The sequence below is a fragment of the Branchiostoma lanceolatum genome, chromosome 7, assembly GCF_035083965.1.
Source record: "Branchiostoma lanceolatum isolate klBraLanc5 chromosome 7, klBraLanc5.hap2, whole genome shotgun sequence".
Taxonomy (NCBI): domain Eukaryota; kingdom Metazoa; phylum Chordata; class Leptocardii; order Amphioxiformes; family Branchiostomatidae; genus Branchiostoma; species Branchiostoma lanceolatum.
This window is the reverse complement of record NC_089728.1, coordinates 12,826,257-12,842,454: the sequence shown is the minus strand read 5'-3', so window position 1 is coordinate 12,842,454 and position 16,198 is coordinate 12,826,257. Positions and strand designations below refer to the sequence as shown.

Below are 16,198 nucleotides of genomic sequence, written 5' to 3'. Positions count from 1 at the left end.
CCTCGGGTTGGGAGGGATGGCCTTGTCGGAGGGGTTAGCGATGGCGATGTCCAGGGAGGTCGGCACGTCTCCGGCGGGAGAGAACACGGGTGGGTCCGCGTTCACCGGGATGACACGGCCAGCGTTCACGTCAACTGTAACGAGAGATTAGACGACGTATGGTTTATAAATAGGTAACGTTGTGTATATACTTGAAAAAAAAACTGAAATGTATCTATATGACACCTTTAAGTGTTATTTACATGTGCTTAAATATCATTTTTCATGTAATTGAGTAAGTGCTATCCTACCTTCTGGAACAAATACGACCGGAGGGAACGTTGTTGGGATGGCTGAAGACGGAGTTATAGTCGCCGTGCTCACCTGTAAAAACAAATTATAGTTGAGCATCGTAAGTCATGGCGAAATATTGTTGAACACCGTCATGGTAAACTTACTTATTTGCTGTATACATACTGGCAAATCAATTGCAAAGACAAATAAGAAACATATGCCTTGGTTGATACAGAAATATATACCAACAAACATGCACAATCAACTCACCATAGATGGACTTGGCTGCAATGACGAACTTGGTGGAGGTGATGAGGTAGAGCTTAGCGCGACAGAGATGGATGGACTGAGCGATGGAGTCATGGTAACACTCATTGGTGGAGTTTGCGATGGAGCCAAGGATGCTGATGCCGATGGTGTCATAGATGGACTTGGCGCTGGAGTCAAGGAGGCTGTTACTGATGGTGACACACCTGGCGTTGGAGTCAAGGACGCGGTTACTGATGGTGACATACTTGGTGTTGGCGTCAAGGATGCTGTTACTGATGGTGACACACTTGGCACTGGAGTCAAGGTTGCTGTTACTGATGGTGACACACTTGAAGCTGGAGCCACAGATACCGTAACTGGTGGTGACACACTTGGTGTTGGGGTCAACGACGCTGTTACTGATGGTGACACACTTGGCGCTGTAGTCAAGGCTGCTGTTACTGACGGTGACACACTTGAGACTAGAGTCAAGGCTGCTGTTACTGATGGTGACACACTTGAAGCTGGAGCCACAGATACCGTAACTGATGATGACACACTTGGCGCTGGAGTCACGGAGGCTGTTACTGATGGTGACATACTTGGTGCTGGAGTCAAGACTGCTGTTACTGATGGTGACACACTTGAAGCTGGAGCCACAGATACCGTAACTGATGGTGACACACTTGGTGCTGGGGTCAACGACGCTGTTACTGATGGTGACACACTTGGCGCTGTAGTCAAGGATGCTGTTACTGACGGTGACACACTTGACGCTGGAGTCAAGGCTGATGTTACTGATGGTGACACACTTGAAGCTGGAGCCACAGATACCGTAACTGATGATGACACCCTTGGCGCTGGAGTCACGGAGGCTGTTCGTGATGGTGACATACTTGGTGCTGGAGTCAAGACTGCTGTTACTGATGGTGACACACTTGACACTGGAGTCAAGGCTGCTGTTACTGATGGTGACACACTTGAAGCTGAAGCCACAGATACCGTAACTGATGGTGACACACTTGGCGCTGGAGTCAAGGATGCTGTTACCGACTGTGATACACTTGGCGCTGCAGCCAATGAGGCTGTAACTGATGGTGACACACTTGGCGCTGGAGTCAAGGATTCTGTTATAGAAGATGACACACTTGGCGCTGGAGTCAATGAGACCGTTGTTGAAAGTGACACATTTTGCACCGGAGTAAAGGAAACTGTTACTGATGGCGACACACTTGGCGCTGGAGGCAATGATACTGTTGCTGATGAAAACACGCTTGATGATGCAATAGATGCTGGCACTGATGGTGAAACAAATGAACTAGGTGATGGTGCAAAGGATGGTGGTCCTGATGTTGGACTGACGGATAGAGTTGGTGATATGGCAACAACTGGACCGACTGTTGGAGATGGACTTGGGGATGGGCTGACTGTCGGTGACACCGATGGACTTATAGACGGAGCAATAGCAGGACTGACTGTTGGTGACACTGATGGAGATATAGCTACAATTTGACTGATTGTCATTGACACGGAAGCAGATTGAGCTACAATTGGACTGACTGTCAGTAAAACAGACGGGCTTGGAGTAGCTATAGTTGGGCTGACTGTCAATGACATAGACCTACTTCGAAATGAAGCTACAGTTGGACTTAGCTGAAGTGAAAACGACGGGCTAACAGATGTAGCTACGGTTGGGATGGCTGTAGGAGATACTGATGGAGATGTGGCTACAGTTGGTCTGACTGTTGGTGACAGTGATGGGCTTGTAGACGGAGCTAAAGATGGACTGACTGTTGGTGACACTGGTAAGCTTGGAACTACAGATGGACTGACTGTTGGTGACGGTAAAGGCGATGTAGCTACAGATAGGCTAACTATCGGTGACACTGATGTCGATGGAGCTACAGATAGGCTGACTGTCGGTGACACTGATGGTGATGGAGCTGCAGTTGGACTGACTGTCGGTGATACTGATGGTGATGGAGCTGCAGTTGGACTGACTGTTGGTGATACTGATGGTGATGGAGCTGCAGTTGGACTGACTGTTGGTGATACTGATGGTGATGGAGCTACAGTTGGACTGACTGCCAATGACACAGATAGAGATGATGCTACAGATAGACTGACTGTTGGTGACACAGATGGAGATGGAGCTACAGATAGGCTGACTGTCGGTGACACTGATGGAGAGGGAGCTACAGTTGGACTGACTGTTGGTGACACAGATGGAGATGGAGCTACAGTTTGACTGACTGTTGGTGACACTGATAGAGATGGAGCTGCAGTTGGACTGACTGTTGGTGACACTAATGGAGATGGAGCTACAGATGGACTGACTGTTGGTGACACAGATGGAGATGGAGCTACAGTTAGGGTGACTGTAGGTGACACAGATGGAGAGGGAGCTACAGTTGGACTGACTGTTGGTGACACAGATGGAGATGGAACTACAGATAGACTGACTGTTGGTGACACTGATGGAGATGGAGCTACAGTTAGGGTGACTGTAGGTGACACTGACGGAGAGGGAGCTACAGATAGACTGACTGTTGATGACACAGATGGAGATGGAACTACAGATGGACTGACTGCCGGTGACACAGATGGAGAGGGAGTTAGAGTTCGGATGACTGTCCCTGACACTGATGGACTTGAAAATGGACTAATTGAAGGCGACACTGATGAAGATGGAGCTAAAGTTGGACTGACTGTCCCTGATACAGATGGAGAGGGAGCTACTGTTGGACTGACTGTTGGTGACACTAATGGTGATGAAACTACAGATGGACTGACTGTTGGTGACACTGATGGAGAGGGAGCTACAGTTAGGATGACTGTTGGTGACACTGATGGAGAGAGAGCTACAGTTTGACTGACTGTTGGTGACACAGATTGAGAGGGAGCTACAGGTGGACTGACTGTTGGTGACACTGATGGAGAGGGAGCTACAGTTTGACTGACTGTTGGTGACACAGATTGAGAGGGAGCTACAGGTGGACTGACTGTTGGTGACACTGATGGAGAGGGAGCTGCCGTTAGGGTGACTGTAGGTGACAATGATGGAGAGGGAGCTACAGTTGGACTGACTGTGAGTGACTCTGATGGGCTTAGAGCTAGAGTTGGACTGACTGTCGGCAACACTGATAGGCTTGGAGCTGCAGTTGGACTGACTGTTGGTGACTGTGATGTAATTGGAGATGGAGCTACAGATGGACTGACTGCCGGTGACACAGATGGAGAGGGAGTTAGAGTTCGGATGACTGTCCCTGACACTGATGGATTTGAAAATGGACTAATTGAAGGCGACACTGATGAAGATGGAGCTAAAGTTGGACTGACTGTCCCTGATACAGATGGAGAGGGAGCTACTGTTGGACTGACTGTTGGTGACACTAATGGTGATGAAACTACAGTTGGACTGACCGTCGGTGACACTGATGGAGACGGAGCTACAGAAAGACCGACCGTTGGTGACACAGATGGAGATGGAGCTACAGATGGACTGACTGTTGGTGACACTAATGATGATGGAGCTACAGATGGACTGACTGTTGGTGACACAGATGAAGAGGGAGCTACAGATGGACTGACTGTAGGTGATATTGATGGAGATGGAGCTACAGATGGACTGACTGTTGGTGACACTGATGGAGAGGGAGCTACAGATGGACTGACTGTTGGTGACACTGATGGAGAGGGAGCTACAGTTGGACTGACTGTAGGTGACATTGATGGAGCGGGAGCTACAGATGGACTGACTGTCGGTGACACAGTGGCACTGACTGTGAGTGACACTGATGGAGATGGAGCTAAAGCTAGACTGACTGTTGGTGACACTGATTGGCTTGGAGATGGAGCTACAGATGGACTGACTGTCAGTGACACTGAGGGAGATTGAGCTACAGATGGATTGGCTGTTGGTGACACTGACGGAGATGTAGCTACAGTTGGACTGACTGTTGGTGACACTGATGGAGATGGAGCTACAGATGGACTGACTGTTGGTGACACTGATGGACTGACTGCCAGTGACACAGATGGAGATGATGCTACAGATAGACTGACTGTTGGTGACACAGATGGAGATGGAGCTACAGTTTGATTGACTGTTGGTGACACTGATAGAGATGGAGCTATAGATGGACTGACTGCTGGTGACACTAATGGAGATTGAACTACAGTTGGACTGACTGTTGGTGACACTGATGGAGATGGAGCTACAGATGGACTGACTGTCGGTGACACTGATGGAGATGGAGCTACGGATGGACTGACTGTTGGTGACACTGATGGAGATGGAGCTACAGTTTGACTGACTGCTGGTGACACTGATGGAGATTGAACTACAGTTAGACTGACTGCTGGTGACACTGATGGAGATGGGGCTACAGTTGGACTGACTGTTGGTGACACTGATGGAGATGGAGCTAGAGATGGACTGACTGTCGGTGATACTGATGGTGATGGAGCTGCAGTTGGACTGAATGTTGGTGACACTGATGGAGATGGAGCTATAGATGGACTGAGTGTTGGTGACACTGATAGAGATGTAGCTACAGATGGACTGACTGTTGGTGACACTGATGGAGAGGGAGCTACAGTTGGACTGACTGTTGGTGACACTGATGGAGATGGAGCTATAGATGGACTGACTGTTGGTGACACTGATGGAGATTGAACTACAGTTGGACTGACTGTTGGTGACACTGATGGAGAGGGAGCTACAGATGGACTGACTGTTGGTGACACTGATGGAGAGGGAGCTACAGTTGGACTGACTGTTGGTGACACTGATGGAGATGGAGCTACAGTTGGACTGACTGTTGGTGACACAGATGGAGAGGGAGCTACAGTTGGACTGACTGTTGGTGACACTGATGGAGAGGGAGCTACAGTTGGACTGACTGTTGGTGACACTGATGGAGATGGAGCTATAGATGGACTGATTGTTGGTGACACTGATGGAGATGGAACTACAGTTGGACTCACTGCTGGTGACACTGATGGAGATTGAACTACAGTTGGACTGACTGTTGGTGACACTGATGGAGAGGGAGCTACAGATGGACTGACTGTCGGTGATACTGATGGTGATGGAGCTGCAGTTGGACTGACTGTAGGTGACACCGATGGAGATGGAGCTGCAGTTGGACTGACTGTTGGTGACACTGATGGAGATTGAACTACAGTTGGACTGACTGTTGGTGACACTGATGGAGAGGGAGCTACAGTTGGACTGACTGTTGGTGATACTGATGGAGATTGAACTACAGTTGGACTGACTGTTGGTGACACTGATGGAGATGGAGCTAGAGATGGACTGACTGTCGGTGATACTGATGGTGATGGAGCTGCAGTTGGACTGAATGTTGGTGACACTGATGGAGATGGAGCTATAGATGGACTGAGTGTTGGTGACACTGATAGAGATGTAGCTACAGATGGACTGACTGTTGGTGACACTGATGGAGAGGGAGCTACAGTTGGACTGACTGTTGGTGACACTGATGGAGATGGAGCTATAGATGGACTGACTGTTGGTGACACTGATGGAGATTGAACTACAGTTGGACTGACTGTTGGTGACACTGATGGAGAGGGAGCTACAGATGGACTGACTGTTGGTGACACTGATGGAGAGGGAGCTACAGTTGGACTGACTGTTGGTGACACTGATGGAGATGGAGCTACAGTTGGACTGACTGTTGGTGACACAGATGGAGAGGGAGCTACAGTTGGACTGACTGTTGATGACACTGATGGAGAGGGAGCTACAGTTGGACTGACTGTTGGTGACACTGATGGAGATGGAGCTATAGATGGACTGATTGTTGGTGACACTGATGGAGATGGAACTACAGTTGGACTCACTGCTGGTGACACTGATGGAGATTGAACTACAGTTGGACTGACTGTTGGTGACACTGATGGAGAGGGAGCTACAGATGGACTGACTGTCGGTGATACTGATGGTGATGGAGCTGCAGTTGGACTGACTGTAGGTGACACCGATGGAGATGGAGCTGCAGTTGGACTGACTGTTGGTGACACTGATGGAGATTGAACTACAGTTGAACTGACTGTTGGTGACACTGATGGAGAGGGAGCTACAGTTGGACTGACTGTTGGTGATACTGATGGAGATTGAACTACAGTTGGACTGACTGTTGGTGACACTGATGGAGAGGGAGCTACAGATGGACTGACTGTTGGTGACACTGATGGAGAGGGAGCTACAGTTGGACTGACTGTTGGTGACACTGATGGAGATGGAACTACAGTTGGACTCACTGCTGGTGACACTGATGGAGATTGAACTACAGTTGGACTGACTGTTGGTGACACTGATGGAGAGGGAGCTACAGATGGACTGACTGTCGGTGATACTGATGGTGATGGAGCTGCAGTTGGACTGACTGTAGGTGACACCGATGGAGATGGAGCTGCAGTTGGACTGACTGTTGGTGACACTGATGGAGATTGAACTACAGTTGGACTGACTGTTGGTGACACTGATGGAGAGGGAGCTACAGTTGGACTGACTGTTGGTGATACTGATGGAGATTGAACTACAGTTGGACTGACTGTTGGTGACACTGATGGAGAGGGAGCTACAGATGGACTGACTGTTGGTGACACTGATGGAGAGGGAGCTACAGTTGGACTGACTGTTGGTGACACTGATGGAGATGGGGCTACAGATGGACTGACCGTCAGTGACACGGATTGGCTTGTAGATGGACCTACAGTTGGACTGACTGAAGGTGATATAGATAGAGATTGAGCTACAGATGGACCGACTGCCAGTGACACAGATGACGATGGGGCTACAGATGGACTGACTGTTGGTGACACCGATGACGATGGGGCTATAGTTGGACTGACTGTTGGTGACACTGATAGAGATGGAGCTACAGATGGACTGACTGTCGGTGACACTGATGGAGATGGAGCTACAGATGGACTGACTGTCGGTGACACTGATGGAGATGTAGCTACAGATGGACTGACTGTCGGTGACACTGATGGAGCTACAGATGGACTGACTGTCGGTGACAGTGTTGGAGCTACAGTTTGACTGACTGTTTGTGACAATGATTGAGGTGGAGCTACAGTTTGACTGACTGTCGGGGACATTGATTGAGGTGGAGTTGCAGTTTGACTGCCTGTCGGTGATACTGATGGAGCTACAGTTGGAGTGACTGTAGGTGGCACAGACGGGCTTGAGGATCGTTGAGAAGGAGTAGTGGTTGAAGTTGCAGATGCTTGAGGTATTTGTAAAGACGTGGAAGCGGTCTGGCCTGCAAAGCACAATACTTCGTTGTCAGCAAAACTTTTGATTACTAGTTTTGTCGTTTAATTCAATATCAGTATAGCTCGTGTGAGTTTAAGTACAGTTTTAGACACCGGCCATTTTTTCTTAACTCTCCAAGACTTTCTGCCTTCAATTTTTGCATAAGCGATTACGGTCTCATCCAGAAAGATTCAAATTAAAGACACAACATCATCATCGACTTTTGGTGTAGAAAACAAAGGTCTTATTCATTTCGAAGTTACAATGCAGTTTAAGAATACCTTGAACAAACAGACTACATGTTGATCCAGCAACCAGTGCAAAGAGAAGCCAACGCCCACCAGTCGGAGAAGTTTTCATTGTGAAGCTCCCCTGCGTTCCTGTAAATGGAAAAAAAACCAATGATTTCATTGTTGTAGTCTTTACTATGGTTCCATGTGAATATCCCGTTTCCAGACGTCAATAGTTTAATGTAGAGAGATGTAAGTCAAAGTCGTCTCAGAGGGATTAAGGACTGTTAACTGGAGGATAATCTCACTGATGTCGCGAATTGTATGTGTGAATCACATTGGCAAGGCGCCTGCACTTGTATGGGATTATTACAATGTCGTGTCCTGATATCTGCATTTCTCCCAAAATTTTGTTGCATTTTTTCATTCAGATGCACTAAACAAACTAAACAGACAAGACAAAGTAACGACGGGCTCAACACATGTCCATGCCACTTATGATGAAAAATAGTATAAGCGACCAAACAATGGTATAATAACAGATACAAAACAGTTGAAATGTTAAAGTAAAATTCCAGATTCCCCAACAAAAGGATAAGAAGGACATTAAATAGCTGAAAACTTTTTGTTGCCATTATGTAATTTTGGGTAGTTAAAATGATTTCACAGTTGACATGGAAAGAACAAGGAAACATACCAGGCACTGAACTTATTACTTGTCAGATAAGGTATTTACTTTAACAGTGCGTCTGAGAATCCGAGAAATCTTGCCAATGAGAACTAAGCGCTACTAACTCTATGAAGGTAGTGATGAGTAATCGTTTGATACCCGCAGCTATAGACTGGACTTGTAGCAAGACCGGTACCCCTGGCGAAAAGACTGATGTAAGATTTAGTTGCCAAGCCGTGTAAGAGCATAGGAGAAACGAGAACCAAAGCTAAAATGACTGAAGTTGGCGGGAGTACATATTTAAGAACGTGTGTTAGAACTTTTGAATTATTGTGCATTTTTCGTGTGTAAAAATATCTATACGCGTGCCTTTATGAATGGCTTGCACACATTGCATCTGCTGAAAACAGGTTATTTCGGGTCACTGGATCGAAAAATTGGCCGCTTCTCAAGGGACCGCATGAGTTGAGAGTGGGTACATCTGGATCGCAAAATATCGCGAAATATCGCCTAAACCTGGTGGGAAGTTGTCGAATAGATCAAATCTTATTAAATCCTTCTAAAAAGGGGGGAAAACAACAGAGGTTCGGCGGAGAAGACGGCATTTTGGCCCGCTGACGGCCAGGGCGGGCCCGCCGTGAACCGACACGCCTGGCGGAAGAATTGTCCTCAGGCACACAGTGGCCATGTCGGGTCTTCTGACTCTCAATGGGGGCGCATACCTGTCTACTATTTACACCAATTATCCGGCTTTTATGTGACAAAGAATCGGATCTTTTATTGCCTAAACCTTGACAAGCGGTCGGAGATCTAGCCAAACATTGGACCGGTCACAAGAAACAAGAAATCATAACAAGCAACAAGAACGGAGATGCCTGTATGATACTTACACCTGGTTACCCTGCCCATATGTGACAAAGAGCAAAATCTTGTATAACCTAAACCTTGAGAAGCAGATGAGAATCTAGACAAACAAACCTGAGTAAAATAATAACACGAAAGGGAACACCTTAGATAGAAGAGGAAAATGAATGTTCGTATTTGGGGCCGGGGAACCTAATATAGGACAAATAGATGATTTTTAAGAAAAAATCAAGCACAGTGACCTTCAACTTAAGCTGGTGTAAATCAAACGGGCATGCTAAAGCAGGATATCTTGTTGAATTAATATGGGTATATTAGTATGATACATTAGGTGCATTTTACCAGCTGGGTTTTAGCTGTGGGGGCAACTTCAAAACTAAAGAGACAGACAACACCTGTAAATATGTGTCTATGTAGTGTATAGAAGGTCTCTAAGAAACTCCAAGATGACCTCGGATTAAAGGTAAATCTCAGTACATATACAGACCATCAGAAGTTTCGTCGGTAAAAACATTTAAAGACTATAGTCAACGAGAAAGGATAAAAAACACAGGGACACTAATTATAAAGGACTTTAAGAATGTGCTTAAGAATGTGATTCACGCCCCTTTAAAACCCAAAATTACAGTTGACCTGACTCGCCATGACCTCACTGGGTGTGGCGTTCGGCAGCAAGCCAGGATGATTAGACTCCCTGGTGTTGTTATCAACATGTTGAACAAAAATCACATTAAAGATACAGCCCTGCACGTTTAAAACGACAGTTATGTGCTACTTTGAGGCTTATGTGTCTTAAGAACGTCTTGGGTACTTGACCAAATCTTCTTATCCTTGGGAATGTGACAGAAACCACAAGTATGTGTACAATGAATCATACATTTTAACTTCTCTGACACTGAGTCGCACCCATAGATAAGCCTTCCGTCGTTGCCAGAAAAGGGTTAACAGTACGAAAAAGGGAACACAGACTCTACCATGTAGAAGTGTGCATAGCGATTTTAGTCGAAAATAACATTGACAAGTACATGCCGTAGTAAAGCTTGTACTAAGACATATCTGCAAGCTAATCTTAATGTTTGTGACGATTGAATCATGACAATTTTGCTGACTATCATATAGTTAGAAGTGCACAGATTCACTTCAAGACAGCAATTGCTGGTCTCTTAACAGGTTTATAAGGAAGCGAAGTAGCTATTGTATACTTAGGCCTGCTACATTGTTAACAAGTATATACTCAAACAAAATGGTAATCACCTCTCAGCAATGACACATACACACGGACTTTTCGATCAATCAGAATCAAACGTTGATCTTTGAAAACAGATGGTGCTTATAGGAGTCCGTGATTGTCCTGAAACTTCAAATTTATTTCATTAAGTCCGCGTGTGCCGCTACTGCCCACAAGGAGGAAATGACAGAGAGTGCCTCACCCCATAATTTTGAACTCGGGCGGCTTACCTTTATTTTGTAGACTTGGAGGGAGCCGTGTTGTTGAACGTGTCACCCTCGTCTGATAGCGCTGCTCTTCTTTGTTTGTATTCTGTATTGTAGCAGGCAGAATACAGTTCTCTCCAGCGCTATGTTGTGCGCGTGGGCCCCCGTAGTAACTTCTGACGTTCTTGAATCTAACCGTGGTCCGCCCAAAGCACCGACGTCACAGCTGCGGGGTCTAAACTTGTCCGGCAACTTTCCACATCGGGCTCTTTTGTTCATCCTTAACAAAGGGGACAGAAAAAAGGTGTGCCTCGGTTAGAGATGACACGTAATTGCAGCAAGGGCAGGGATAAGCAAAATTACTCGGCCTGATCTTTAACGGTGCGTAATTGGTGGGCGGTGCGTGGTGGAAGACAACGTGGGCACAAACAACATATTCACCCAAGTGTACAGTTTTGAACTATGACAAAAGGCTCAGTCATAGAAAAGTTAACTTGTGCCATAAGAGCCTCCAAAGTGTGATGTTAGGGCACCTGAATCGTAAAAAACGCCGTTACTGTTATGTATTGTTAGCCTTAGAACCGCTCATTTTCTGAAATAGAATATCACCCACCCTCGGTTAACTACGGTGTTGGGTTTGTCAGCTACCATGTTATTTCCCCCCTCCCCCAATCCTGATTACTATGTTTCAAATCATTTGGAATTTCAACCACATTCGTTACTCTGATAAACACTGACAGTTGATTTTGAGTGTTGGCTCAAAATTGCAGCCAAATAATGGACGAAAAACGCTTCAAGCGACAAGTTAACAATGCGCCAGGTAATGATCAGAATAGCCTTGAAGACAGCACTTTATCAAGGATGCCATTTAAAGAAGTAAACAGTAATAAAGATCCTTAATAAGCCACCAAATATTGTAAACATCACAAAAGTTTTTGAAAAACTATCAAAGGTCATAGTTTTATAGTGTGCTTTCAGCAAATGTCGTGGATCATTGACCCTCTGAACACATAGAATTAAATTATGAATAACTGAGTTATTCTTTCGTTCAATGTTCATCCGAGCACAATCCATTGTCCGACTCAATTGGTTAACCAACACGGAGAGTACAGAAGACTGAAAACGAACCGTTTTGTAAAGCTCTGTTTACGTCATAGTATAATTGGCCATCGTCCTCATTTCTAGGTTCAGCTGTACAGAGCGAACATATCTAACAGAATATAACCAAAAAAGACTTGGTGGTCTCTAAATGATTTTAGATACCCAGTGATTGATACATTCATGCAAAGGTGCAAGCCTAGCTTGTCTGAAAGAAAATGACAGAAAGAAACAGAAAAGATTGGGGTGAGTCAAGTCTACTTGGTCTACCGTCATCTTCGCGTTTTTAGGCCAAGCCTTAAGATTTAAGCACTTAGTAATTTTGTAGTAACAGAATCATCACCTCGACTAATGGCTGGCTTACCTGAGAATGACCTTGTCACTTGAAGACGTCTTGCTGACGGGGACGCATCTCTTCAGGTGTCGTCCACGTCTGAGGCACAGCATGATGCCGGCCCGCGGCCCAGCACTGTCTGGGGCGACACGGCTGGAGTCGCTCCGAGGTGGAACGTTTGTGTTCGCACCGTTGTGTGGTCCTGTTGCGATCACAACAGATATTACTGACTCTGATGTCAAGAGCAAGATACTGATTTCATACGCCGTACCATAGGTGTGCGGCAACAGACGGCATTCCTTCGATAGCCATGGATGTATCGTCGATATTTCAGCTATCTTATAACTGAAATGGTTGTCTTAGATCTTCGTCGGTGGGTAGTAGTGTCATAGCCTGATTGAAAAAAAATCCTACGACAGAAATATTGTTCTACTGCGTATGACGACTTTAAGAGCTCCGTAAGTGAAGATATCGATAAATATCTGGAGCTGAAGTTTTGAGGACTGGCACTCTGTCAGCTATGACCCAGCCTGCGACGACGCGACCGTCACCGCTCCCGCGATCCCACAGACTTTAAAACAAGATAGCGACTTTTACTTGCCCATAATGGAGACCCAGCCCTGGGCTACACATGCCATCCGGCGCACCTACACAATTAAACCGTTCATACGCTAGTAGCCTTGTCCAACCAGTGCGGTGCCTTGGCCGTTAGTTGGCCAAGGATAGACGGCGGGAAACAATAGGACGAGACTGTCCATAAATATGGAGATTGCAAGCAGAAAAATGTGAAAGTGACGAATATTTCTAGTCTAAGCACAACGTTTTTCTTTGAAATGGGTGCGTAATTTTTGGGACACATAAATACTTGGCTGGTGCCAATATATCACGATATAAAGTTATATAAGGACTAAATATCGTAATTTTTAAAGAAAAATGGTGACAAATTATCAATGATTTATAGCTATGAGCACAGCTCAAAATGCAAAGCCTCCTGCCAGAGAAATCCATCATCACGATAAGATCAAAACTGAAATTCTACCACAGTAACCATGGAAACAATATCAACATTTCACCAGGTTACTCCGCTGTATTCCCAAACATGAAATCGATTACACTTGGAGAAAGTATGCTCACTGTCGTTATGAGTCGTAGCTTCGCCATTTTCCACTGACCCGAAATAATGACAAGTGATTCCGATGCGATTATCAATCACTGTGCGCTCTCCGCAGGGCTGGTTTCAGCCGTTGACAGATTGTCGGGCACCTAGAAAGACTCCCTTACCTGGAATGCTTTGACCGTCTTGGTAACATCGTGGATACAGCTAAACATGGCCGCACCGCCACCGAACATCTGCACAAGGTTGGGACAGCTGGGCTGGACGCTTTTTTTCCATCGTCTGACTGACTCAGACATAGCGCGATAATGAGGGTCGCCTATTATTTAAAGTCCTCACAATTAGAGACTCTCAAGGCTGGATCTAGTAGAACCTGTTTAGGACGCGCGCGCCTGCGCACTGTGCGGTGTCGTCTGTTTTGTGGCGACCTTTTGTGCTGACCTTGAGGTGAAGACGCCACGTCCTAAACACGGGACAAGGCTGCCATATTGTAACGCCCCCCTTCCCCTACAGAACACACCTACAAAATCATACATGGAGCAAAGCTGTGTAACTGTGGTGTTTTCCTCCTGACCTTTTTTTTTCAGACATTTATTATTACTATCAATTATAAACAATCTATCAAAGGACGCTGTGTTGTTTGGTGACCTAGTCATATAATTTGAGTGACATCTGACAACTGTAGGACCAGCTTTATTCCACTTGTCATTCGACAGGAGTCATTGAAGATTCAATTGCAATGCCCATCTTAGGACAAAGCACAAAGGTAGCTATAGCCGACAAGGACACCTCTAATGACAGCTATTGAAGAGTGGGTAGGGACGGTAACTATTCTTTCATCAGCAGTCACCATACTAACGTTAGTGACAACAAGATTTTGTCATAACTCAGTTTTTTTATGTTCAAAGGACTTTTGTCATTACCCTCAAAAATGTAGAGAAGGAAACAAAATTTTGAGGATCAACGTCTTGAGTGATTTTAACTGATAATATGAGGACGGTCTTGGTCTATAATTAAGCCTGGCCTTGTGTTCCAACCTTGTCATGCAGCACTCATCACGTACTCATTATCTGTGGTTTATCACCCATCCTCCATAAAACACGAATACATGGAGAGGATGCAGGGGAGTGTGTGAAATGATAGCCAAAACATACATTTCCTAGATTGTGTATATTGTGTTCGGGAGTTCAATCATCCGTGTGCTGTTTCTCTAAGATACGCTAGGTGGAGACAATGTTGTACTTGCTTGCTTCAAAATGATTTATGTGGGATGCCGAGACTAACTTGTTCATGTATCATGGTCAATGATTTGTGCTCGTATACAGATATAAAGTCTGACAGCCAAGATTCCTTGGTTAAGACAAGTGCACCATCAAAGGCTGGTAAAAATGGAATGCCTTTCAACGTCATTCAGCTGACATATGACGCAACCCAAATAGTTCCCCCAGGGAAAGTTCGTAAATCTTCATAATTCCCTGGTGTTATTGAAACCTTGCCTACTTGACTTCCATGAACAGTATTTCATTTCAAACTGAAAAACCTTTAAGGATATATTGACCCCGATGAAGTATATTATCGGTCTGGAATGCAGTATCTTAGGCCATTTCGCATTGGTGTCCACCCCTCCCCCTTGTGGTTTATATCCTTTTAACATTTTCCCATAGTTGGAATAACAGGCCAATCTTTGCCCGCCAATTAAACATACGTTTATCTCACTATGATATCACTGGCAAAACTTCACAAGGTGAGACGGCACGCTGGTACCATTGTCTGACTGTCATTGTGATTGATGATTTTTAGTCACGTGAACTGCGGGTTGATAATTGGAGGACGCGAGGTGAGAAGGTCATGGTTAGAGACGAGCATGGTGCCTTCATATTACTGTAAATGCAGAAATGTTCGCGGTGGTTTTATGTTCTCGGTTTTCGCGGCGACTGTTTCACCGCAAACTTAAAGCCACCGCAAACATTTTTGTCCAATACTGTAGCAGTATGTTACTAAAGCGCTGCCTCGAACCACAAACACTCAATTTTAGCCTTATTATTGATTAGCGCGAAATAAAAACCATGCGAACTTAAATGCATTTACAGTATGCTTACTATACCTATTCTCCAATCAGTGTTTACGCTACGGTGTTTCTTTCTGTCTGTCTGTCTGTCTGTCTATTTGTTTGTTTGTTTGTGTGTTGACGCGATTCCAAATACACTAAAAAAATGCAATAGTAGTGTTGTCATATATGCTGGTGCCTTTGTGTGTCTGGAAGGGTCGCCAAGCAGTGTGGGTAAGCTAGGGGTGAAGTCTGCTATCTCTGACTACACGTTACTTCATTCCCCATGGAGCGAAGTATTATTTTGGCTTGTCTATCTGTCTGTCCACCTCTCTCGCTGCGTGCAAGTCGGGCATATAACCTCCTTGATGTGCGTGTGTGTTATAACATTTTAGAAAATAATCCACTGTATTTCCTTTTGTGTATATATAGCTGTAGAACACCTTGGAAAAAGCGTCTATAGTTTCTGTGTCTAGTATACTACACATTCATCCATGTACCAAGGACATTGTACAGAGTCCTTTAATGTACAATGTACATGGTCGCTACCAGATCTCTCGGTCGAGTGAGAAAAGTTGTAGCCCCAATACA

The 16,198-nt window shown here is 45.5% G+C and overlaps 1 protein-coding gene across 1 annotated transcript; it reads right to left on the bottom strand.

Annotated features, from left to right (window-relative positions):
* Positions 1 to 19: 19 nt before the first annotated feature.
* Positions 20 to 13,859, bottom strand: LOC136438371 (fap1 adhesin-like). The gene is made up of 12 exons (XM_066433139.1): positions 13,728 to 13,859; positions 13,048 to 13,093; positions 12,477 to 12,648; positions 8,158 to 8,196; positions 6,264 to 7,823; positions 5,382 to 6,026; positions 3,862 to 5,144; positions 3,186 to 3,702; positions 2,408 to 3,110; positions 544 to 1,840; positions 291 to 363; positions 20 to 134 (listed from the first exon to the last, which is right to left on the bottom strand). The coding sequence occupies exons 1-12, from the start codon at positions 13,857 to 13,859 to the stop codon at positions 131 to 133; spliced, it is 6,471 nt and encodes a 2,156-aa protein (XP_066289236.1). The 3' UTR covers positions 20 to 130.
* Between the last annotated feature and the right edge of the window lie 2,339 nt (positions 13,860 to 16,198).